Source organism: Nesoenas mayeri (assembly GCF_963082525.1).
Source record: "Nesoenas mayeri genome assembly, chromosome: 2".
NCBI lineage: Eukaryota > Metazoa > Chordata > Aves > Columbiformes > Columbidae > Nesoenas > Nesoenas mayeri.
In genome coordinates this window covers 139,159,594-139,183,147 of record NC_137543.1, presented here as the reverse complement: position 1 = coordinate 139,183,147, position 23,554 = coordinate 139,159,594, and the positions used below count along the sequence as shown (strand labels likewise).

General features: G+C 39.0%; 1 protein-coding gene across 2 annotated transcripts in view; it reads right to left on the bottom strand.

The window, feature by feature from the left end:
* The window catches only part of CDK6 (cyclin dependent kinase 6), a gene marked incomplete at both ends in the record, with an annotated part of 124,461 nt that overhangs the window by 62,784 nt on the left and 38,123 nt on the right, over positions 1-23,554 (bottom strand). For both annotated transcript variants that reach the window (XM_080339022.1, XM_080339023.1), the window contains one exon: positions 6,917-7,084. In XM_080339022.1, the coding sequence (XP_080195148.1) occupies positions 6,917-7,084 (168 nt within the window). The remainder of the gene's footprint in view (positions 1-6,916; positions 7,085-23,554) is intronic.

Here is a 23,554-nt window from a genome sequence, read left to right as displayed (position 1 = left end):
AAGGAGAAGGAGAAGGAGAAGGAGAAGGAGAAGGAGAAGGAGAAGGAGAAGAGAGGAGAGAGGAGAGAGGAGAGAGGGGAGGGAGAGGAGAATCTTTTAATTTTTTCTTCATATCAACATGTGAAGGCCTATTTGCACCATGTGAAGGCCTATTTGCACTGAGTACATTTTTCCTGCACCAATGGAACTGTACTGCTGCAAAATAATACCAAATTTGACCCAGAGGTGAGATGCCTCACAAAAGCAGAATTAAGAGGAAATGAAGTAAAGTTATCAGGCATCAGATTTAAAACAAAATAAAGAGCTTTACTTACAGTAAGGAAGTTAACTGCAACCCATAGTATAAATGGTTCAAAAAGTAAGTAGATTAATTTATGGAGGATGGGTAGTTCAGTAATTGTTATAGACAATGATCCAGATACAATCTCCTGCTAAATTTCTGATTGCTGGAAGTTGGTTCTTACTCTCCTTCCTAAGCACCCTCTGTTGGACATTATCCTTTGATAGTGAGCACAGTCAACCTTTGGTCCAGCCCAGCAGAAAATTCCTTGGTTCTGCTATGAACTCTGCTTGGGGTTGCACCTTTTTTCCCTTTTTCCACCGGCATAAGGTAAATTTATTCTTCAAGGTTGCAGTGGTGCAGCTGCAGGGCTGCAAAACACGCTCAGCTCTCGTGGACAAATTCTGTCATCGTATGATGTACATTCTAATGTTTGCAGATCTGAAAAGGAGTTTTCTGGCAAAGAAAACATTCTCATGTGGAGCCAATTTGCTTGTTTACTGTGAAATAATTTACTTTCTTTGAAAGATTAAAAGATAGGATTTTTATGGTTCATGATAAACCTGGGCCTGAATCAGAGCAGAGGGTTGCATTCCCTGCATTCCTGACAGGACTCAAGGGTGAGTTGTGGCATCAGCTGCAGAGGAACAGCACAGAGCCCTGAACCCAGGCCTTGGCATTGAGGGCTAAAAAATACTTCAAACATTGACATGGATACCCTTAGAAGTTTCCGTAAAGCTGGATACGGTAATAGCCTTAAATGAACCAGTAACTGGTTCATCTAACATCTTAAAAACAGTGCAAGTCAGCATGAGTTGCGAGGTTTTGAGAAACATTTCCGTCTTTGAGTTAGTTTAGTTATTTGAGTCCTCAGCTGAAGACTTCAGATGTGGTTTCATAACAAATAACAAATCTAAGACTTTGGTGTCTAGGGAGTGGATGACCCCATCTTTCTGCTCACCCCCCATCCTGTGTGTCAGTGCTTTCACTCGTGGCCGTGCAGTGATTTGCATCCGCCAATCCACCTGAGAATGAATAACTTCTTTTTATGGGGCTCATTTTCAGGTGGACTGGAAGGGCATGACCATTAATGCCAAGGCAAGGGAAGCAATGGGAGCACGTAGTCAAAAGCAGGACCATCCTTTCAGCAGCAGCAGCGAAGTCACATCTACTTATGTTGACTGTGAAACAGCACCCTTAGAGTATTACCTCTAGGATGTGTTTCTAAAATTAACAATCTTGCCATAAATGCTCTGTCTTTCTTTGAGAGCAGTTAGTACTGCTCTTCCAGACAAGTCTTAAAATCTTTAAAGTTTCTTATGACAGGCAACAAAAATTAATAGTCAGTTTCGAAAATGATCTTCTGTGATCATCATGCAGATGAATAAAATCAACTTATATTCTAATTTCCTAACTTTGCCAACAGGTATTTCTGTATTTCCCTTGGATACTATTGTGACAATATGCATTATGGTTTTTCACTGTTATTTTCATATAAATCTGACCCCTCTTCGTGAAGATCAGATCTGAGTGAAGTCGACATAAACATATATTGAAATGTTTTTAGTCAGCTGCAGACATTACTATGTGCTGATAATGATACTTGCTCTTACGATGGCTCTGGAGATAAAGGACTCATTTTATGCAATGGAAACTTTCCTATAGAGTGTTTGGGAGGATGCAATAAAGATTCCTTCAGCTATTCAGATGTTAAAATATCAGAGAAATTCACTCGTTTGTTCACAAAGCCGGATACATGGACTTCTTACACAGAGCTCTGGGTTAGCAGGGAAGATAGATTTTCCTTAAATAAAGCAACCTATTGAATCATACTTCATTCCTAAATAGCCTTTCAGCAGCAGCACTGACAAGCTCAACAACACATACTTTGATCCTCTGGATGTCTGTCTGTGACTGATTTCCCTTTTCAGGGACATTGGGCGGACTGGAGAAAGGCACCATGAGTAAAGAACTGGAGATCGGGGCTCAGACCAAAGGTGATGAGCTTCTTCACAACACTGAAGGCTCAGTGCATACTGACACAATGTTACTTCAGAGGGAGGAAGATTTATCTCTCAAATCTCTTATCAAATTATGTAAGAGACAAAAACTAGTGTCACTGTACTGATTCCATTAGGCCACTCTTTAACACAGCCCAGATATTGAGTTTGATTCACCAGAAGGATGTGTTTGATTAACTTCCATAGGTCTAATCTTTGGTTTGACATTAACTGCAAGCCTCAAATCGATTGCTGAATCAGGCCCATTTAGGGTTACCCAAAGCCCCTCAGGTTACAGCTGAACTGCAACAGACTCCAGGTCTGCTGGAACACACCCAACACAGGAATGGACTCTGCAGGGTGTATTACACACAAATAAATCTGGGGATTTGGGGAAGTATAGTATCAGGAAGAGGTAGTCATAGAAAAAAAAGGAGAAAAAAAAACCAAAACAAGGCAAAGCAAAAGAAAGTTCTTTGACTGTGGTCTAACTATTCTATTAGCTCAGACAAGAACTTACATTCACATTATTTACTACCATCAGGTGGTATTTATTAGAAAACTACAATGCAACAGTGGGCAGAAATCAGGAAAGTACTCATTCCTCTTTGGAAGAGGGTTTTTCTAACTTTGTTGTTGTTTTTGTTGCTTTAACTAATTTATATATTTATTTTTACAAAGTAAACCCAGTTAGTGAAAATTATTTTATGCTCGCCTGCTACTATACCAACAAAATGAAATCCAAGTTCCTGCATGATGTGACATGAAAACCATTTGTGCTGAAATGACTGCCAGAAATGGATGGAAAGTTTTTATCCCAAAGAAACACCAAAATAAAATGCTAGTATAAGCTAAAATTATTCACTGACAGTAACTGCAGGATTTTTTGTGTCTTTGCTTTTTAATCATCAATTTAGCTGAGTCTAATATTCAACAACTTAGAGCATCAGCAGAGAAAGTGACATGTTTTCCCTTCTGATGTTCAGTACATCTGAAAACAAGTTGTGTTTGTTTGTTTGTTTTAAAAGGAAGACACAAACCAATTTTGTTTGCATTTCATGGGAAAGAAAACCCAAAACATCAGCAGTGCTGCCATCTAAGGTAAAGCACACGTTTTCAAAGAAAGCATTATGAGTGTGTTACAAACACATTTTGGCCAGTTTCATGGAGATCCTGATGCAGGTGAGGTTTTAAAAGTTGGATGGCCTCAGCTCCACCTAGATGCTGTGATCACAGCTGCCTGCGCTTATCTCAGCACTCTCGTGTGCCATGATTCAGCTTCATTTCCTTTCCTTAAGGCAGTCAGAACTCGACAAAAATAGATAAATGCCTTATTTCCTTTTCATTTCTTCAGATCATCGAGACAGCCACTTGCTCCTTTGATCAGAGAAAGTTAGAACTGCATGCCCTTTTTTCTACACCAGAAAAAAAGCGGCAGTTCAATAGCTTTTGCTATCAAACTCTAAAATTACAGTCACATCAGTCTACATTCTGTGTCCTACAGAGCTTCTCTGTTATCACAAAGCCTATTCAAAATTTCCCCAAGGGCCAAGACTAACACTTGAAAAAGAGTCTAACTTTGTATGAAACCGAAAGCATGCCCTGTTACCCACCATCTGAGATCCCCTGCCCGACCTTGTTCTTTCTGGTCCTGTTATTTCAGATCTGTATCAGTTCTCAGTCTGACCAAGCTGGGAGTAATGATCTCCACCTTGCCCCCCTCAAGCCTGCGTAACATTACTTTGGATCTTTTATTCATTCACTGACGGAAATATCAAGAGGTTTCTTTAAATGACAGCAGTATGCCCAGGTGACTGATCTGCTAGAAGGATTCTTTAGTATTGTGGAAATAACTGGCTATCAGAGAGAGATTGCTTTGAAGTTACCATTTGCAGCACCCAGAGTACTAGGGCTGGATCGGTTTTTACTGGATGACTTTCACGGTAAGCTTTTTTTGTCCCATCTGAAGAGTTTCTTTGTGGGCAACGAATGAAGATATATCTTAGGAATGATCTGATGCTTCAAAAGATGATTCTTGTAGTTTATCTTGCAACAAGCTTCTCTTCTGAAGGAAATGCTGCAAAGCCCTTGTATTGATCAGAACGATAGTGCACGCAGTGTGCCTTTTATCACTGGCCTGTGTGCACTATCACTTTTTACTATAAGTCCAAAGGAAATCCTCACAAGCTAGGGCTTTTATTAATTGACATATGTGTAGATACATGTTGTCTTTTATAATACAACATTTTTTTTCTGCAAACACTTCAAAACAAAGCTAGTCCTGCTGAAATCAATGAAAGTTTACTCACCGCCTGCTGAAGAACTGCAATTTAGACTATTTTGGGAACGGTAAAGTCAAGAATATCTGCACATTTAAAACCCAGAAGGTTGTTTTGTTTAAAAATAATTCGCACACCAAAAAAGCTAGTCAAAGATAAAAGTTACATTCAGAAAAGGAAAACTGATGGCCTGTGTCAGCTAGTACACATTTAGTAAAAGCTTCTAACCAGCAGTCAGTCTGTAGGAGCAATGAAGACTGACATTTAAAACCATACCACATTATCACATTGTGAGTAACACTCCCATTTAGGTTTCTACATACCCAGACAAAAGTTGACTTTGAAGGTGTTAAACACAAACTGTTTTAAAACCAAGCAATTTTTAACTTAAAAAAACTCATGTTCATAGCTATTTTTTCAGTAAGAAAATAATGATACAGCAAGTTCTAGTTCTGAAAGCCGTTATCCACTTCTATGTGCATATATTTTATTTGTCATCGGTCACTGAATAATTCAATTATTTTAATACTCTTTAGCATAGCTGCAACGAGAATTGAATACCTGTGCGAACATGGTATTAACCTGCATGTGGACAAGCCTTAGTCTGAACAACTCTTGTTCACAGCAGTGCTAAGGGTACTGGCTAACGGGTCTTGAAACACAATTTCTAGTACACAGGTATTAGATACTTGAGCATATGTACATCCTTCACGTTGCAGTTCTGGCAATGTTCTCTCTTACAAGCTGCTCTTGCTATGTTTTTGCCTCAGTAGATGTACTCTATTTCTGGGTCTTTTCACCTTCCTTCCTATACAGGCTACATGATCACAGACAAATTCCTGCTCAGTTCTGTAGTTATTTTTTCCTACTTTTACACAGAATTTTTAAAAAACACCCTGTTGGCAGCTTTACAACACTCTGCAATTTTAGCTTAAAGAATTTTATGGATCATAGAAATACTGATTGAAACTGTTACTGACTGATTACTGGGAAATGAAAAATCACAGCAATTCAGGAACATGCTTTCCTTCTCTTCAAAGCTATTTTGAGTTACAACATGATCAGACCTCACTGACCTCAGCAGGGAGATTCTTTCAGCTTTGAATTCAGGCTACATCTTACAGACAATGAAAAAAGCCAGCCTCAAAACACAAGTTTACATATGCTTTATGCGATGATGATATTTTCCTATGTTTAGCAAGATGATATAATTTTCTGTTGCTTCCTGCCTTCATTCACACTGAAGTCAGAACTCAGGATGTCATAGTTACATCACACAACAATGGGAAGACTCTTACAGTAACTAATAATAACAACAGATTGTTTTTTATCAATGTGAGCCAGGCTAATTTCTATAGTACGGTGTAAAATGCAAAGTGGACTCCTTTCAGTTTCTTTTCTCAGCAGTTCTCCCTTTCCTGTCTTCAGCATAAGTGATACTGCCATAGCAGCTGTGATATTCAGAATAGAAAATGGAAACAAAAAAGCTCATGTGCCAGCAACAAAACCAAATGACACCCACCATGCATGCAGCATGGTTAGTCTGGAGTGCACTCCAGAGATGCTGTTCCAAGCCAACAGCGGCTGATTCTGAGGGCAGGACCAGTAGGTGTGGAAACAGGGTCAAAAAGCGAGGAGCTGGCAGGGCTTCCCTACCACCATTAATGTAGAAGAGGGCCAGACCTCCTGGGAACAAGCTCGTGTGTCTGAGCCAAGAAAACCAGGAGAGCTCCTGGGAGAGGGGCAACAACGGCAGGGGCGCTGGCGATACTGGAGGTGCTCTTCAACACTCGGCTTGGGAAATGGCTGTGATTTTGCCTGCCATATCCACTTGAGCTGCTTCCAGCACAGCCCTGTTTGAAACCATTCAGTAACATGGGAGCAAACATTGAGCCCATATACAGAGAGTATGGCAAATCAGAGGTTTGGCAGTGTGACATTTCCACAAGTATCTGTGTAATTTTTCAGGCAAGAACCTGGGGATCAGCAAGAGTTTTATCTTTAAATAGGTTCTTCAGAAACTTTCACCCTACCTGTATGACTTCACATACAAAACAAGTCATTATCACAACAGAAGGTAGACTGATGGAGTTTCAGAAAACTAGCACATACCTATTCTTCAGTAGTCAGATATTATTTATTTTAAAACCAGTAATCTGTAATTGATTACTTTTATGAAATAACCACAGCTTCAATCCTAGCTGGAATGCAATTGTTTTTGGCGATGCAAATAACTTCAATATCAGAGATGGTTTTAGAAACAGTGTTATAATATGGGATAAAAAACAAGGAACATCAAGACCAAAGCACATTGAAATGCTGCACTGAAAGAAAAGCAAAAACCTCCAGAAACTTACCACTGAGGTAAGAGCCATCTGAAAACTGTAGATCCGCGCAAGGCCAAAGTCAGCTAACTTTATCTGCCCGCTGCTGGTTACAAGGATATTCTGGGGTTTCAGGTCCCGATGCACGACACGATGTGAATGCAGAAAATCCAGTCCCCGAAACAGCTGAAGCATCATATCCTAAATATAAAGAAGAAATCAATATGCAATTATCAAGACAAGGTGGCAAACAAGCAAGCTCCCTGTCTTAATTTGCAAAACCAATTTAATAAATATTGACTTAAATATGTGCACGGGAGATAAAAACACCTACTAATATAAAAGGGACAGAATGTTGCTAGAACCGGCTGACTTAAACAGGTGTACTTATCAAGGTGATGTGTTGGTTCTAGTTGAATTATTTGAAGGTCATGGATAGAAGTATAAAGACTGGTCAACATACTTAAAAGAAATAGCAAAAGTATGTCTGTAAATCCCAGACAACTTCAAAAGAATGCTTTCTAATTAAGGGAAATACATATCAGCTCTTTGCTCTTAACTTTAAACCAAACACCAGTTTGTACCTTACAAGTTTATGCTTTGTCCAGCCCCCGTGGGCATTCACTTCAACAGGCACAAGGATCTGTTTCAATCAGAAAAGCTCTTTAAACAACAACTTTGTCAGAATTTAATGTTATAGAGGGAAAAAGTTTAGCTGGCAAAACCTGTTGTATAGAATTTACTGAATAGGACAGAAACCACCTTTAGAACAAAGTTTAGCACTACATCAGTGTAATACCCATAAGCAACAGTTCTCATTTTGCTTTCTGTTTTGTTATAGTGATGCAATCTTCTATGACATTTCCACAGCTGAAGAAACTATTTCATCTGTACTCATGTTTTCATATTAATCTTAGTAATGTGAAAGGAATGAACCAACAGACTCAGAACTAAATACTAGAAATCCCCTGAATTCCATATTAGAAGGATACTGTCAACTTGAAAATGACATTTGCAAAACAGGCAGTTACGAGAAGGTGCTGTAACAAGTAAGAAATGAAATAAAAGAAATAAAGAAAAAGTTTATTTTCTGTATGCACTTGACCTGAGTTCACGAATCTCCAGCTCTGTGTTTGCTGGTGACATATGCCCTTTCCATAAGCCACGCAGCACAGGGTCCGCCAGTCCTGTCATTAGCAATCAGAATTATTTTGAAGAGATGGATGGCATGAAATATGAGAACAGGGAAAAAGGACAAATTGAAGTTGGTTGCTTTTGTTGTCTCCATGGACATAGGCATTTTTCAAGTAAATATTCAAGGTGCACTATTAAAAGGAATGGTATCTGAAAATGGATTTAAAAATAGCTCCAAAAATACCTCACAAAGTAATCACTTTTTATTTGAAGACCCTGATGATGGAGATATTATCACGGAACTATGGATGCTGTGACAGCTTTTAATTATTATCATCTCTGAAGAAACCAAGAATCCTATTCCCTTCTAGCTCATGACTTTTATTCCCTTTGCTTTCCCAGGAAAAACTAAGGTCTGATAATTTCAGTAACTAGTATAATACGGTTTGCTCCTTTAAAACAAATATACAAAATGTATTGAATCTTCTTATATTCATATAATTTCCCTTTGCAGTTCAGAAACATGTGGAAGAGCTAGGACTGCAGCTATGCAGGTTTCGGTCATCAGTAGAATTACTACACATCCTATCTTCTCACTCAGTGCTATCAAATCCCAACAGTTTTTAGATCAGTCTTCCAGATGTAAAGAACACACCAAGAACATTTAAGAGCATGCCTTTTTTTTTAAATTCCAGGTAGACATAATATCACAGAAAATAAGAAAACAATTTAAAGAACTTCAGGATTAGTCACTAGACCCTGGTGAGTCCCTTTCTGGTGACATTTCTGCATCCTACTCATTTGTCAAGTATGTAAACTCATTCCTGCAGTGACCAAACATCTCGAGAGTATTTTTTTCCTACAACTGATGCTGGTTTTGTTCCGACTTTCTTCCTCAAGCTCAGCAAATGCAGTTCTGCTCTGCCAGTTGCAAGTTGCAAGCAATGTCTTCAGTTTCTAAATTCAGAGTCTTCTTCAGGCATGGATAAAAATGAAAACATTTGAAATGGGAAACTTATATCTCTCCATCCCCCCACAGGACTCAAAAGATTAATATCATTTACTGAAGTTCTCTTCACACACACAAAAATGAGATATGCAGCAAAAAAGTATACCAGGAAAGTGTAAGTTTCAAAGGTATTAGAAAGAAGAAAGAAGACTAGGGAAAAAAGTGCTATATTTCCTCTTCCAGGAAATTCAGAGTTAGTCCACACAGGCTATTCTCTAGTACTCATTTTGGACTGTTGATTATGCTCTTTTGCTATCCCTTGTTTCTTACTATTACATGTGTGAACAGATTTCAGTTCAATATTATCTTGGAAGAACAGCCCAAAGATTTGTGTGTTTAAAGAAGGGCATTTTGATGTAAAAAGACCATTTGTTATTTGTGATTCATTATTGTCCTGTTTTTAAATTCTCAGCCAGTTAGAAAAAGGGCAGAAACCAGAATCCCATTACATAGGCTTATTATTATGCACGTTAAATACAGAATATCAAATTGTGCAGCTCAGAATTTGATATTTGTTTGCACAAATAGATTTTCAATATCAAAGCAAAGACGAGAACATTTAAATTATTTTTTTTTCCATACTGAATGATTAATTTTGTGCAGTATGTAAGTCTAGTCAAAAACAATTAGGCCTCACTTTTGGAAAATTACTTCATACTCTTAGTCAGCCACTTGCAAGCAACAGCAGAACCAGTCTTGGCTGCGTGTTTTCTTTGATACCATAACTAATATCAGAAGACACTAACCTTTGCTTGTTAAATTGGATAAGGGCTGTAAACATGCACAAGTCAGGTCATTAGCTAATTAAACTGAGATAACTCCACTCATCTGACAGAAATGCATCCATTTTTGTTAGTGATGATTACACAGCATAATCTCAATTACCAAGATCTAGAAATAACAGCAAGAGAGTCTTCATGTGTTTAAAGGATTAATTTGTTCCATGTCTGTCTTTCCCTGAAAAATGTTCTGTGCTAGCTAGGCATGTCATACTTTGGAATTACAGTTAACAGCATATTTCAAAAGTTAATTGAAAAACGATCAATTCCACTCAACAACAAGAAGATTCATGCCTTAGCAGATTTGAGGAACAAGCTCTAATGACTAGTGATCAAACCTCTACTGACATCTATTAGATGTTTTTCGATGTTTTATGTTTATATACATAAACACAGAATAGCACCTGTTGTTCCAGATTAAAGATTTCTGCCATGCTTCTAATATCACAAAACCTATGATGATTTTTGCCTGAGTTAAAAATATATGCATTTTTCCTCTGTGATTACTTTCAGTCAATCATGGCTTTACAATGTTTTCCCCTTTCAGGCTACATTTTCAGTGCAGCCTATGCACAAATCTATAATATTTATCCATAACTTGATAGAAAACTGAGCTATTTCGGGATGCAACGAAGAAACACGCTTTCCTTAGAGGCAAATATACCTTTAGTTTTATAAAAGCCTTGTAATGGAAACAGTTAGGAGCAAAACTTTTTATGGAAATGCTCCATCTTTTGCATGTTCCACCATCTGTGGTACTGCTGATGGCACTGCTCAGTCCGGTATTTGTTGAGTTTATCAGCACTGAATGTGAGGACCAAATTATGATGAAGTTTTCAAGCAATACCATATTATATAATGAGTCTCAGTAACACACAGAAATATGAACTGCATAGTCTGCCTTTAGTGTCAACAAGGATGGGGACAGGCTTGAGTTCAGCTGAGGAGCTGCTGTTGCTGCCTCTGCTGCAGGTTGGCTTTGAGGCTCTCGCTTCACAACAGAGGGGCAGCAGGAACCGAAAGCCTTGATCTCCTACAGACCTTTGTCTCCTCCTTGTCCCATCCCCTCTTGACCCCGCGCTTCACTGACCCCTCTTAACGTCCCTCCGGCTTCTGATCCATAAATCCTTTCCAAGCCATTGGTTTTCAAAATACCACTCTGATCCTTTACAAGTCACCAACCATCTTGACTTGCAGCTAGAATATCTGTCAATTGTCTTCAGTAACTTACTCGCCATTTAAGACCAGCCGGATTCTCTGGGGTACTCTGCCTGCCTAATCCAAATGAGGATAGCACGGCTGTCGACCAAATAATTCAAGTATCTGTCAAGAGGAGCCACACTGGAGCAGGCAGAAAGTGTGAGGTGGAAGGAGCGGCAGAGAGAAACTGCCATGGACAGATCACAATCCCCCACACCCCATCTCCCTGTGCTGCTCGGGGTGGGGAGAGTCAGGAGTGATGTGGAGCCCGGAAAAAGCCAGGGGAAACAGTTCTTTGAATGATTGCCTCCCCCCCACCTCCCTTGAATTACTAATTAAATATCTGTCTTAATTGGCATTAAACTAAGTTAATTTTCCCCAAGGTGAGTCTATTTTGCCTGTGATGGTAAATGGTAAGCAACCTCCCTGTCTTACCTCAGGCCACAGCCTTTCTTTTTCCTTGTTCTCTTTTATTTTCTGTAGCCATCCCACTGAGGTGGGGGAAGTGAGTGAGCAGCTGGGTGGGAGTTTGGCTGTTGAGCTAGGCTAATCCACCACCCTGGTAATGGTACAGATGCCAGATTTTGTCTTTGTAAAGGGGGGCACAGTGTCATGCAACCTGAAGGAAAACACTATGAATAATATGTCTTCAGAGAACACCAGCGCTCAGCAGTAACAGGCACATATGAATGACTACTCCTCATGCGAAGCTCACATATTTCCTTCTTTGACTAGTATGTAAAGAAAGAAAAACCTTTAACCAGGTGCCCCTTGGTCACGGTGACAGGGTTGGTCATGGTGACAGGAGTTCCTAATAACAGAGAAAATGAGTCTGTGGAAGCCCACAAATATACTGTCGTATCGCCAAACAAAAGCGACACAATACAGATGCTTGTCAGCTATAACAGACCCTACATTTGTACTTATGCACAGCAGTTTAATGGCCTTTTTTTAAAAAAAAAAAAAGAAGTTGTTTTTTTGGTTTTTGGTTTTTTTTTTTAAAAAATTACCTGCCTATTTTCCTCTTCCTGCTCAATTTGGTAAAACCCAAGAATCCTTTGGAATCCTCTAACATTTCTGCTGCTCCTCTGTGGAGCACCTCACGCACCTGTACAACAACCTGCATCCCTCATCCAGACTTTCTATTTGTTTGTAATTCATTTTCTTCTTTTTGCCAAGCAGAAGGGAATGTCCCTATTTTGGATGACAGGTGTTGGGATACTCATCCTGAACATTTCCTGTAGGAGTGTTTGTGTAAGAGACAACTACGAGTGTAAACAAAGGGGATGAATTTTCGACAGCAACGTGTAATAAATCAGTCAAGCTAGTTTGGTGAAAAGGCTCACTGCCTCTCACTGAACAGCAGGACCTCCTCTGAGCAAAAGAGGAGGATGAAGCTTCCTTCGTATCCTACGGGATTTTACAGAACTTATCAAATTGCTTTCATTTTAAAGAGTGTTCTTTAAACATGCTGAAATGAAAGTTTAAAGAGTTTTCACATTTTCTAGGGCCTATTTTTGAAGGAGAATAATTACAGCACTTCTATGGTTATGCTTTGTAACAAACAGTCAACATTAATTAATGCCAAAAAAACAATGGCATTCCTGAGGAATTACGCAGTACAGATACATGAATAGCAAAAGACATGATTAATGTTGTTACACTGAATCCCAAAGGCATTAGTAATAATGTAGTGACTCCCTGTTAAATGCAGTGATTCTTTTTTTTAAATCTTGTCCTCACACTGGGCTGGGAACCCATCACATCAGTCTATCTAGAATGCCATGGCTGCGATGGTGGGGGCAGAGAACCAATTTGCCCCCAGCCTGTGGAGCTGCAGGATGATCTCCACGCAGCTGCTGGGTGCTGCGTCTGGGGCACAGTGACAGGCAGATACATCCCTGCCCCTGCACCCTTTTCCTTCTTCTCTCAGAAGAAAACTATTCTCATCCGTCTCCCTGCAGGACATTCAGAAAAGGGAGGAAGAGGAGGCTGCGTTCTTTGCCTCTCAGGAGTCACTGATGATCCAACGTCATATACACCCAGGACAGAGAGCTCTGACTGTTCCTTATATTGCGTAACAGTTTATCATCTCAGAGTAGACCCATTGCTTTCCAGGAAAGTATTCACAGGGTAAGGGTCATCCCTCAGAAGAGAAGACTGCTGTGATATTCCTGTGAGTTAACTAGAGGGTACCAAGAGAACGTGAACTTCACAGCAGGTTCAATTTAAATAAGTTCACTGTTTTGATAAGAGAACAATAAATCCAAATGACTGTTCACTTAGTCATATTAATCAACTTTACTGTACAAGATAAAATGTTCATTTTCTGGTCATAGAATAAAATGCTGTGCAGAGAGAAAAATACAGCAAATTCATTTAGTGTATTATTAGCAGAAGGAAACTAATACATGCCAGCTTATGCAAGGAACTGGTCTAATAATTGTTCCTGCTTTGTATGTTGCTGCCCTAAAGGTAAACAATTTTTTGAAACTTAATTAACCCTTATATATATTTAAATATGAAGTAAAATATTTGCATAATTCTTTTTCAATTGTAAAATGATTTTGATCATATCAAAGATACTTCAATACACTTAGAGTAGATTAATGGATATTTTCAAATATATTCTGATCAACGGTTTCTTATCTATATTAAACTACTTTTATAAGAAAGAAAGCACATCTCAGACAGAGGAGTCTGGATTATCCAGGTGTTAGGATGAAGAACTTTACAGATGTACACTCACAGAAGTGTGGGTGTATGTATACATGCATTTTAGTGTTTTGAATAATCTCACTGAAGGTAATGTTATCCATACTAATCCACTATAGAAGTACAAACACCAAAATGAATATAACTGGGTTTTGTTTGGTTTTGTTTGTTTGTTTTGATTTTTCTGTTTGTATTTGTTTGGTTGGTTTTTCTGTGTTTTTTGTTGTGTTGTGTTTTGCTTTTGTTTTTAATGTCTATAATTGTCTGTATAGCAATTTGAAAGATAAAATACCTGAAGGACTAGAGTCTCTAAAACACTGTTTTGAAGACTATTTTTGTTGCTCTTAGAAGCAGTAAGGTAAAAAAGATTAGAAAGTCCTAAATAAATTACTGTGGAATACAATAATCAGTCAATCAGTTAATAGTCTGGTATCTAGTAAAACTTGCCGATGTCACTATTATGCATGGACCTGCCTGTATATCACAGACATTATATGTCAGCCTCAAGCAAAAGTACAGCAACTGTACATAATACTCAGGAAGAATGCTAAATTTTAACTGAATTATAAAGGTCCATGGCAGTCTTTGAAAAAGTTTCAGGCTTGACAATGCTATTACATTGCCTTAAGTTTATGATTGAATTTTACATATGTATATAATAGCTTTCAATACACTGAGGCATTATTTTCCTTTTATTGTCTTGCTCCTCTCTGTAGACTGTATTCAATTCACAGCCACCACAGCAGGTTTAACATGTTCTAATCCCTTTGCTTAAACTCACCAACTGTCCCAAGTTAGAATGGAACCACTGAATTTATATTGCCAGAGGAGATCCTGACCAAGCACATTTTGGACTGCTCCAAACTCCCCAAACACCAATGCTCACCGGCAGCAAAGGTGACATAAATAAGACTAGATTAAGACAAACAGATGCACCTGATTGCATTCAAGGAACTCTTCTGAGTAACCTTCTGTCTGCCTTCCATAAAATGGAGACCCGGATTAATATTTTAGAGGTCTTTAAAAGTTTCAGTCTTAGTACATGTCTGTATTACCAGTATCTTAATACTACCAGATTTTCATACCAATGTCAGTAGTTGTGAACTAAAGACCACATTCAGTCTGTGAAATGTGTACTTAACATCTGTGGGATACGTATGTACATACACATGTATCAGCATACATGGATGCATTCATTTTGGCCAGATCAATATTAACTTGTTTATAGGTCTTTACTCTTCAATTTCTCATTTTGTATCTCAACATCTGTCAAGTCAGTTTGCAATATAGATCTTTCAAGTTTTACTTTATCAGCTGCTACTTTTCGTATTTGATGATAAGAATTTGCATGACTGAAAGGAAACCTATACAATTATTGTCCTACTTACTTATTTTCAGTGATTCATTGTACCAAAAATTCCTATCAAAGTGGAACTACCAGACATGCAAATGAAACACATAACATTTTCTACCTGGTTACTGGTATTTTTTTAAAAGAAAATACATGCAAATTACATGAGAAAAGAGGGGAATTTTGTTTTAACAATTTGACACAAATTGGCAAATGTAGCACTGCTACCAAGACCTGTTCTGACTGTGAAATTTTTACAGCAGGTAAGTGTAACTTTATGATTAACAATCTTTTTCACTGCTCAAACCTTTCCACTCTGTGTCCAGCAGAAAAACACAACAGAAGGCACAGCTCTGATAGATCTGAGCCTAGATAAGCAAACAAACAGATTTTTCCCTGTATCTCTGGATGATATCATCACAGTTCTGTGCATCCCCAAATACTTTCTGGGAAACATATTTTCTTTTATTACAAGTTTTTCATAAAACTGCATTGGAGACAGTAGTCATAGCACATCCTGGTTTGACAGTTGTTACCCACTCTGTTCTTTTATTCCTCATACCATCTGAAAAAGATATGAGGACCGAGATGAACCAAGAAATCCCCCAAACCTTTACTGGCTCACCCGGTTGGTAAGCCCCATGCAGATGACTTGAAATAGCATCTGCGATTTGCACACGTTGGCTCTGAAGCCCCCTCTGGCACACGTCTGGGGACTGACACCAGCCAAAATTTGGCATCTAAGCATCACATCATGTCAAGCTGAATGGCTGGGGCAGAGTTGCAGTTTGAATTCTGGAGTATACTTTCATCTAATTCCAGCTTCTTTAACGGTCATGTTCCTCAAGAAGGCAAGTCATCCTTCTTTCAACTGATGCTGTAAGCCTCCTTCTTCTGGGCTAAAACCCAGACTTTCACTTGACTAAGTCAATCTGCTCTGGAGCACTGTGTATACTCCTCTATCTCTATCACCTCTCAGTAGAGCTTAGTGCTTTCAATTTTTAAATAAGATTTTTGTTTGTTTCTAATATATTTCCTTCTCTCATTGTGGGACATCATTGCCATTTCCTCTTCATAAACTTTCCTTCTGCATTCCCAAGCTGCATTTTTGGATGTCCTAAGCATATCATCACTTATTGCAACCCTTGTGGAAGTTCTCCTGATGTAATCAGAGAAATTAGTCCATGCAGAAAATCCACAAATCTGGATGTGCCTCCCTTTAACTACTTCAGCATGCTTCTGAGAGGAGTTCATGGAAATCACTTTCTCGCTCCATGCCAGAATCTACCAACTACAAAATCTGTAATCTACAAAGTAAATTATCAGCTACTGACAAGCTGATTTTCCTCCAGCACTGCTTATGCTGGTCCTTACAAGACATGGTATCAACAAACCCCCTTCCCTCGAGGAGAACGCTGCTCAATCAGCACTACAGGTGTTTACCAGCACCTTTGCGACACCACTGGTCATAATAGCTCTTTCAAATTTACTCGGATTCCGTGAAGGGTTAAAAATATGGCATATGTTGACGGTGACACTCATCGCTAACAGGAAAGACACGTTGCTGTGGGGCCCAGATCTCGGCTTCTCCTTCCCTGCAGCTGTCTGTGGATAGCAGCTAATTGTATCCACTTGTTTAACCTCGGGGATAACGTCTGGAGGGGACCAAGTGCCACAAGCATACTTTTTTTTTTTAACGGTCATTTCCTCTCTGGTGTAACTTGCATGACAGCATGTGACAAGCAGAAATTAATGGGGACACTGCTGTGCCAATACCTCTTGAATTGCTTTGACACTGGCTGCAGGCTGCCTGCTTGGCCACCCAGCCAAGACCTCACATGAAACGTGGCAAGGGGCCCGCAGCTCTATTCGCTAACAAGCCAGCTGGTCAGTGATTAGAAAGCTGAAACAATGCTATGCACATACATCAAGAAAAATGCTTTACAAACAGCTTCAGACTTAGGAGGTAAAGTCTTCTCAGAGAGTAAATCTGTAGATTTATCTGCTGGGGACTGCTAACTTAAGCTAATGTTAGAGATAGTGTGGAAGGCCCTGGAAGATGACTGCCCTGCGTTGTCACCTGAGCACAAGAAGGGCTCACCTCAGAAAAAAGGCTAACATGCTCAAAATCATGTGCAAACAGCTTAGACCACATGGATTTTGCTCCAGAGGAGCATTTAAATTATGTAAATACGTCGAGATTTATGACAGACTATTTTCCTAAAGGTCTATCAACACCTTGGAAACATTACTGACATTTCTGCAGAAATTCTCATTCGATTTGTCTGCAGTGTGCCATCAAGAAGGCTGAGATTTGTTTATATGCTGATACGTAACAACAAAGGGTGAGATTTTAGAAGTATCCCAGGGGATTTGGATGACCAGATCTCCTACACCCAAGGAAGCTTTGAACATTTCAGCCAAGACTTTTTTGAAAACCGTCAAATCCTTGGCTAGACACAAAGGGCGCAAGACAACTGTTCCTTTAATTTCTCAGCTGTTTTTTTAAACAGTATCCACTAACAATGCATGAGGTTTTTATGAAACACCTGCATGGCAACAAGAAAATAAGTTATGCTTTTTTAAAACTGAGAAAAAAGCAGTCAATAGAATCCGACAGGTTAGAAACCCAAACGTCATTTAATATCAATAGGACTTGGGCACATAATTCCTGTGGCTCCTTCAAAGTTATGAACTCAGTCTAGAATTTTTTTTTAATAGAAAACTTGTTTAAAGTTATTATAACACAGGCCTGCTCCATTTCCTGATAGATAATGAAATATATTTTGTGGCATATAGAGACACATTAGAGCTCAAGACACTGTAAAAGAGGTCGGCAGGATAAAGGAGTCATTTTTGTGAATTAAGAACTGGGGTTAATGCAGATTTTGGACTTTAGGCCTAACTAATTTTGATTGCTTCCATCACAAAAATGTCTAGGAATTCAGCATAGTCATGAAGAGCACTTGCATGCCGAGGAAGAAGATGGCTTCGTATTAGCCACAACCAAAGCCCAGTGAAGTCACTGGGGCTCTATCCATCAATTTTCAAAGACCTGAGCTCGTCCCACCACTTTTTAATGTTTCCATCCTCCTCCCACAGTTGCTGGAACCAGCAGGACCTTCAGCGAGAGCTAGCCAGCCTTCTCTGAGACAAAAGTGACAGCACACCACCAGGCATCGAAATACAGATATTCTCTAGAGCTAGACACTCTTGTAGTAAATAGTTAACAGCTTTTATAAAAGATGTGAACACAGAGGATAGTAAGAAGACAATCCCTTCCTAACGTCTCCAGAGAATACAAAATAAATAAAACTCAGTTGTGCACTTTTTAAAAGCCACTTTTCAATAGTTGTTTTGCCTGTAATGTAGTTGCATGACAGAAGTATCATGATGTTCATCCGTGCTGTACAATGGCTCAACATTGGGGTCAATTACAACCTGAGCCCCAGTTACAGGAGATCATTTAACTTTGCTGTCTCTCTTGCTCGGTATTATAAATTCAGCGATACCAGTTAACTACTTCATGAGTGTTGCAAAAATTAACTGGTTAATGTTTACTAAGTACTCCAAAGATTTAGAATTTGCTTTCAGTTAGACAGACATAAAAGCATTCAAGAAAACCAAAGATATATATAAGAGGAAAGATTTCTTGCGTATAAGTTATGGATAGGAACAAGCTTCAAGGAGGAGTCAAGAGGGGACAGTGGCCTACTGCAATCAGCTTGGCCAGGACCCCCAGTCCAAGAACTGTACATATAGCCTTGTAACACTGCTATAGCATTGTACGAACTATCAAAATGATCTTCAGGATAAGAAACTTGCTGATGTGGAAAAAAAGGAATTGTTTCTTGGAAGCACTCAGCAGATTGAGTTATTCTCAAAATTAATAGCTCTTGAACAAACAGCTTTACAAGGGGAACAGGCAAACACTTTATCCTACAGACAAGGCACAGAGAAAAGATTTTGCAAGAGGAGTCAAGCAACTGCACGAAGTGTTTTATTTTCACTGAAAGCATGAGAAGTTTGCTCATAGCACCAGACTAGGGGAGAATGGCTGCGCATTCCCTTCCACTTACACAGTCTACCACTTCTCCTTCCTCTTCTGATTTCCTACCTTTTCCTTTACTTCTTTTCTCCCTTCATGTGCCCCGTTGGCCTTTCCTGCCCCATCCCCAGTTCTGGCCATTCTCTTCATGCCTTCACTGTACCTCAACCCACTACAGTATTTCCTCTCCCACCACATTCACTCTCAGGACCTGTGGCCCATCTCTTCGGGTTACTTTCTCCCACAGGCCAGGTGATTACCGAGCAAGGTAGATCAGTAGAAGATACCAGCTATTGGCATACTGCAGGAGGGCATCTCTGGATCTCAGATATAACAAATTGTAACAGGTAGAGATGTGCTTGAGATGTTTGCTGTGGCTGCAGTGGTGGGATATGGTCTCACACATCTGCCGAGTCTCTCTGAAGTGCCATGGGCCATAGCCCCTTCAGTTCTGAGCAAAATGACACTGATTTACACCAGTGTAAATTAGTGTAAACCTTGCCTTGTTTTCTTTTGAACACTTGACTGGTTCTTAAAAAAGAAGGCATCTTCAAGTTATGGTGACACAACGAGTGATGAGCCTACTTATTTCTTAATGTTAGCACAATAGAGAAATATCAGCTCTGCTCTGGGCATGAGGGTGAGGCTTGGGGATGGGGGGAAAGTTACAGCATAAGAGTTGGTCATCTTCTTGAAAGGGGAGAAGATTGCCTCCAATAGTTCACAGGCACAATAGTCTCTCTCTTCCCCCACCTCCCCATATGCTAAACAAAACAAACTCTTCAGAGATTTTTAATAAAAAGGCAAAGGTATTTTAAAAGTTAACTTGTAAAAAGAGCCAATCGGTGGAACCAACTACTTCCATGAAAAAGTAGCTTTTGAAAGTAAGGTGTCACAAATGATGCACGTGACAAATATAACTTGTGACAAATGCATTGTTGCTTCTCAAAAGGGTAACTTGTGACAAGCAAAAAAGCATGGTATTGATCATGTAAGCCAATGTGGAAAATAAAACTACATGTCGTCTTGTGTACCTTCACTGTAACCATTCATGGAAAACCTATGAGACTAAAAGTAGCCACAATCTAGACAATTTGGAGCACATACATCTGTGCTTTGCTGAATCAGACCCTAGAAAGACAAGTTTTTTGTTTTCCCTGTCAGAGGAAAAAAAAAACCCAAACATTACAAATCATGCGATACAATATCAAACTCTATGTTATTCCAAAATGACAGTCAATTAAGTAGAAACAAACTGTATCTTCAGAAGGGCAAATGAGAGAGGCCAGGGATCACTATCAAAGCACTTCTGTTTTCTTTTGTTTATTAAATAGCAACTGTATTATTTACTGCAGCTTTGGAAGCTAGTGAGCAGCTGGGTTTAACGCATTTCCATGCTGTGTAACCTCTCCTTATGCTTCGTTAGATTCCTTATCAGGACCAGAATAAAAGAAATCTCTCTGTTATGCTTTTCCTATGGCAAAGGAAAAGACAAGATGATGACTTTCCAGCTCATTTCACTCGTACAACGTTCTCATCAATCACCATGGGGTAGGTCTTTGTTATTTTCATTGAAGGACTGTTCTTAGTCTTCTGTCACAATAAAGCGTGACTCCACTAACTAGCAAATCAAGGTTACCTCCACATTTCCAAAAGAACAAGATGCAAACATAAGGCGAAAGCTACTTCTGAAATATTTTCCAAGGCCCCAGTTTCACAAACATAAACCTAAGTCAAATTAGGTCTAAATTCTCTGCATTGAAATGAAGGTTAAAGTCTGAAATACTTGGAGCAGTTGAGGTAAGGAAGCTAAACTAAGCATTTCATCAAGAACCAGAAGTTTTCTGCTTGTTTTGCGACTTTCTGCTCCAGAAACCAAGCAAAGAAACTGTGGTTTATTTTTATTTTAAACTCTCTGTCAAGTATGCATCTCTTTGCAGTTTTGGTTCACTATAGCCCACACAGCTTGGCCTCTATTCTCCTTTTCCTATGTCTTCAATAAGCCCTATAGACATGATCAGGAATTACGTGAGCAAAGGAAAAGCCTTCTAATCAAGGCAAAACATAATGAAAAATGCTTTGTAAGATGGTCTCTCCTCCTTTAACTTCATGTTTTTATATGTCTTTTCCTTTTTGGTCTGAGTTGCTTCTCACTGAATGACAGTTACACACAACATACTATTGTAATAACAAGCATATGGCTCAGAGATCGCTGTTGACTTTCTCAAGTCTCAAATTAGACATTTTTATTTAAAATGTATGAAAGACATTTGTATACTCTTTCATTAAATGCATTTTACATTTGTAACATCCTACGTATGCCTTTGGAACCATTTCCACTAAAATGCCGACTCTGGGTTTGGATAGCAAGTAGTTGCTTTGTAACATTAAGGGAGGAGTATGTTACTGTCAAAATTTCTCTCTAAAAAGTCCTTGCTAAAATATTTACTCTGCTTGTCAGAACAGGAATATCTGAAGCTAATTCCAAATGAAAGAATATTTTAGAATGAATCATAAACTAGATGTTAAAAAAAGGCAACATGCTGCCATTCCAGTGCCCCTTCCCTGCTGTAAAACTAAACAAAAAACGACTCTGCATTTGCATCCGCAGAACATTGTAACATTTCGGAGCCTTCTGAGATTCCTTAATTGTAGTTATGCAACAGAACTGTCACATCCTAAAACAAAGGACAAAAATTCAGCAGCTGAATTTATTGGCCTGGAAATGAAACACTCTTAAAAGATGGTTAACATGTCTTCTTGATTATTTTTGGCATTTTAAAGTTACAGTGCAATGCTTCCTATTGCATGGACCAAAGAAGTGGGACATTTTAGAAATACTTAGAATTTTTATGGGGCTGTTTGTAAAGTCACATATTTAGCAACAGTGAAAACTGTTGAGCAGTAACCTTCTTTGCAATTAAGCCACTAATTTCTATGGGCCCTTTATGGTATGAGGCACTGCTCAACATTAATAAATACATAATGTACTGGCTTCTAATGAGTTGGTCACAATGCTAAAAAGCAGGTTCTTCTTTTAAACTGGTATTCTCAAGGATCATGATTTTCAAAGGCAGATGGGATAAATTCTGTGGCCAGAACAGTTATGATATTAATGAAAAAAGAGAAAGCAACAAATGAGTCTGTCAAACCTGTGACTGTCTGGAACCCTTTTCCATTACTGAGTCAGTTTGCTGTGATGACCAACTATGACACACTTTTGTGAATCGCCAGGAGTCTGGTTCCAAAGGCACAGACATTGCTTACACATAAGTTTTGAGGGAAGACTACTTCCTCTCCCTGACCATGCGTTTAAACACAAGCAAAACGCATGTTTATGACTAAGCTGAGACTACGGAAACAACGGTTTCAGTTCTTCTTTGCTCTAACCTTGGAATTCATCAGGTCACTAGTCCAGGATAACAACTGACTCTTCTCTGTCAGCTCCTCTAATTCACAGTCTTTCAATCTCACTGCTTCTAAAGCTGGAGCAACCTGTTTACATAAAATTGAGCAGAAGCTTAAGCACTTTGCTGGAGCAGAGCCTCTGCTCCCTTTGGGGTTTCTCCTTTAAAGTCTGAAGTTGAACTAGAAGGTTTGGGTATATATTCCAGAAGGAGTTTAAGTATTTCATGTGTACTGACATAAACAGTAGTAATATATAGCTGTAACGATAACAGAGAAGTAAAAAGAACCTAAAATACTGATATTTATGAGTCTTTGTGTAAGGCTTCCAACCGCCAAGTTAAGGACAGATTTGATCTAGGAGCCTGAGCCTTTGTAATTTGCTCTTTCTTAATTGCAAACTGTTCAGGTTTTGCATGAAAACAAATGAAAGACTGCTTGCTAACTGATGCTAATAGCATTGCACCACACTCACCCCTGTAGGAACCCTAAGAAGCCAACAGTAACACCACAGGAGGATTTGACCCACAGTTGTTCTCTGGAGTACCAATATTGGCAAATATTACAAAACCACGTCTACTCTATTAAAACTAGAAAGAAATTCATAATTTTAATTTCTAAATATTTTCCCTTGCTGTTGCACCAAGAAAAAACAACAAACAGTATTTCTGTTATTTCACTTGTGTTTCCATTCCAAAATTTTCTGTCTTCTGGCAGTTGCTTTTGAACTTACTAATAATGTGCGCCTTTGCTTGGACTTCTTAAACGGAAGGATATTCTCAAAATGGAAGAAAGCTCAGGTTATTTCACTTTGCAACCTGAGAAACCTGTAACATGATCCATACGCTGATTACAGAGCACTGATATATAAAGGAAGCAGTTGTGTGAATGTGTGAAGTGGCTGTGCTGAGGAAACAGCAGAGCAGAGGAGAAGCACTATTTTAGACAAACAGTGCTGTTGTAGGATCTGATTATCATGACTCATGTTTAACAAGGTATTGTGTAAGTCCAGACAAAAAGCGGGACGCTT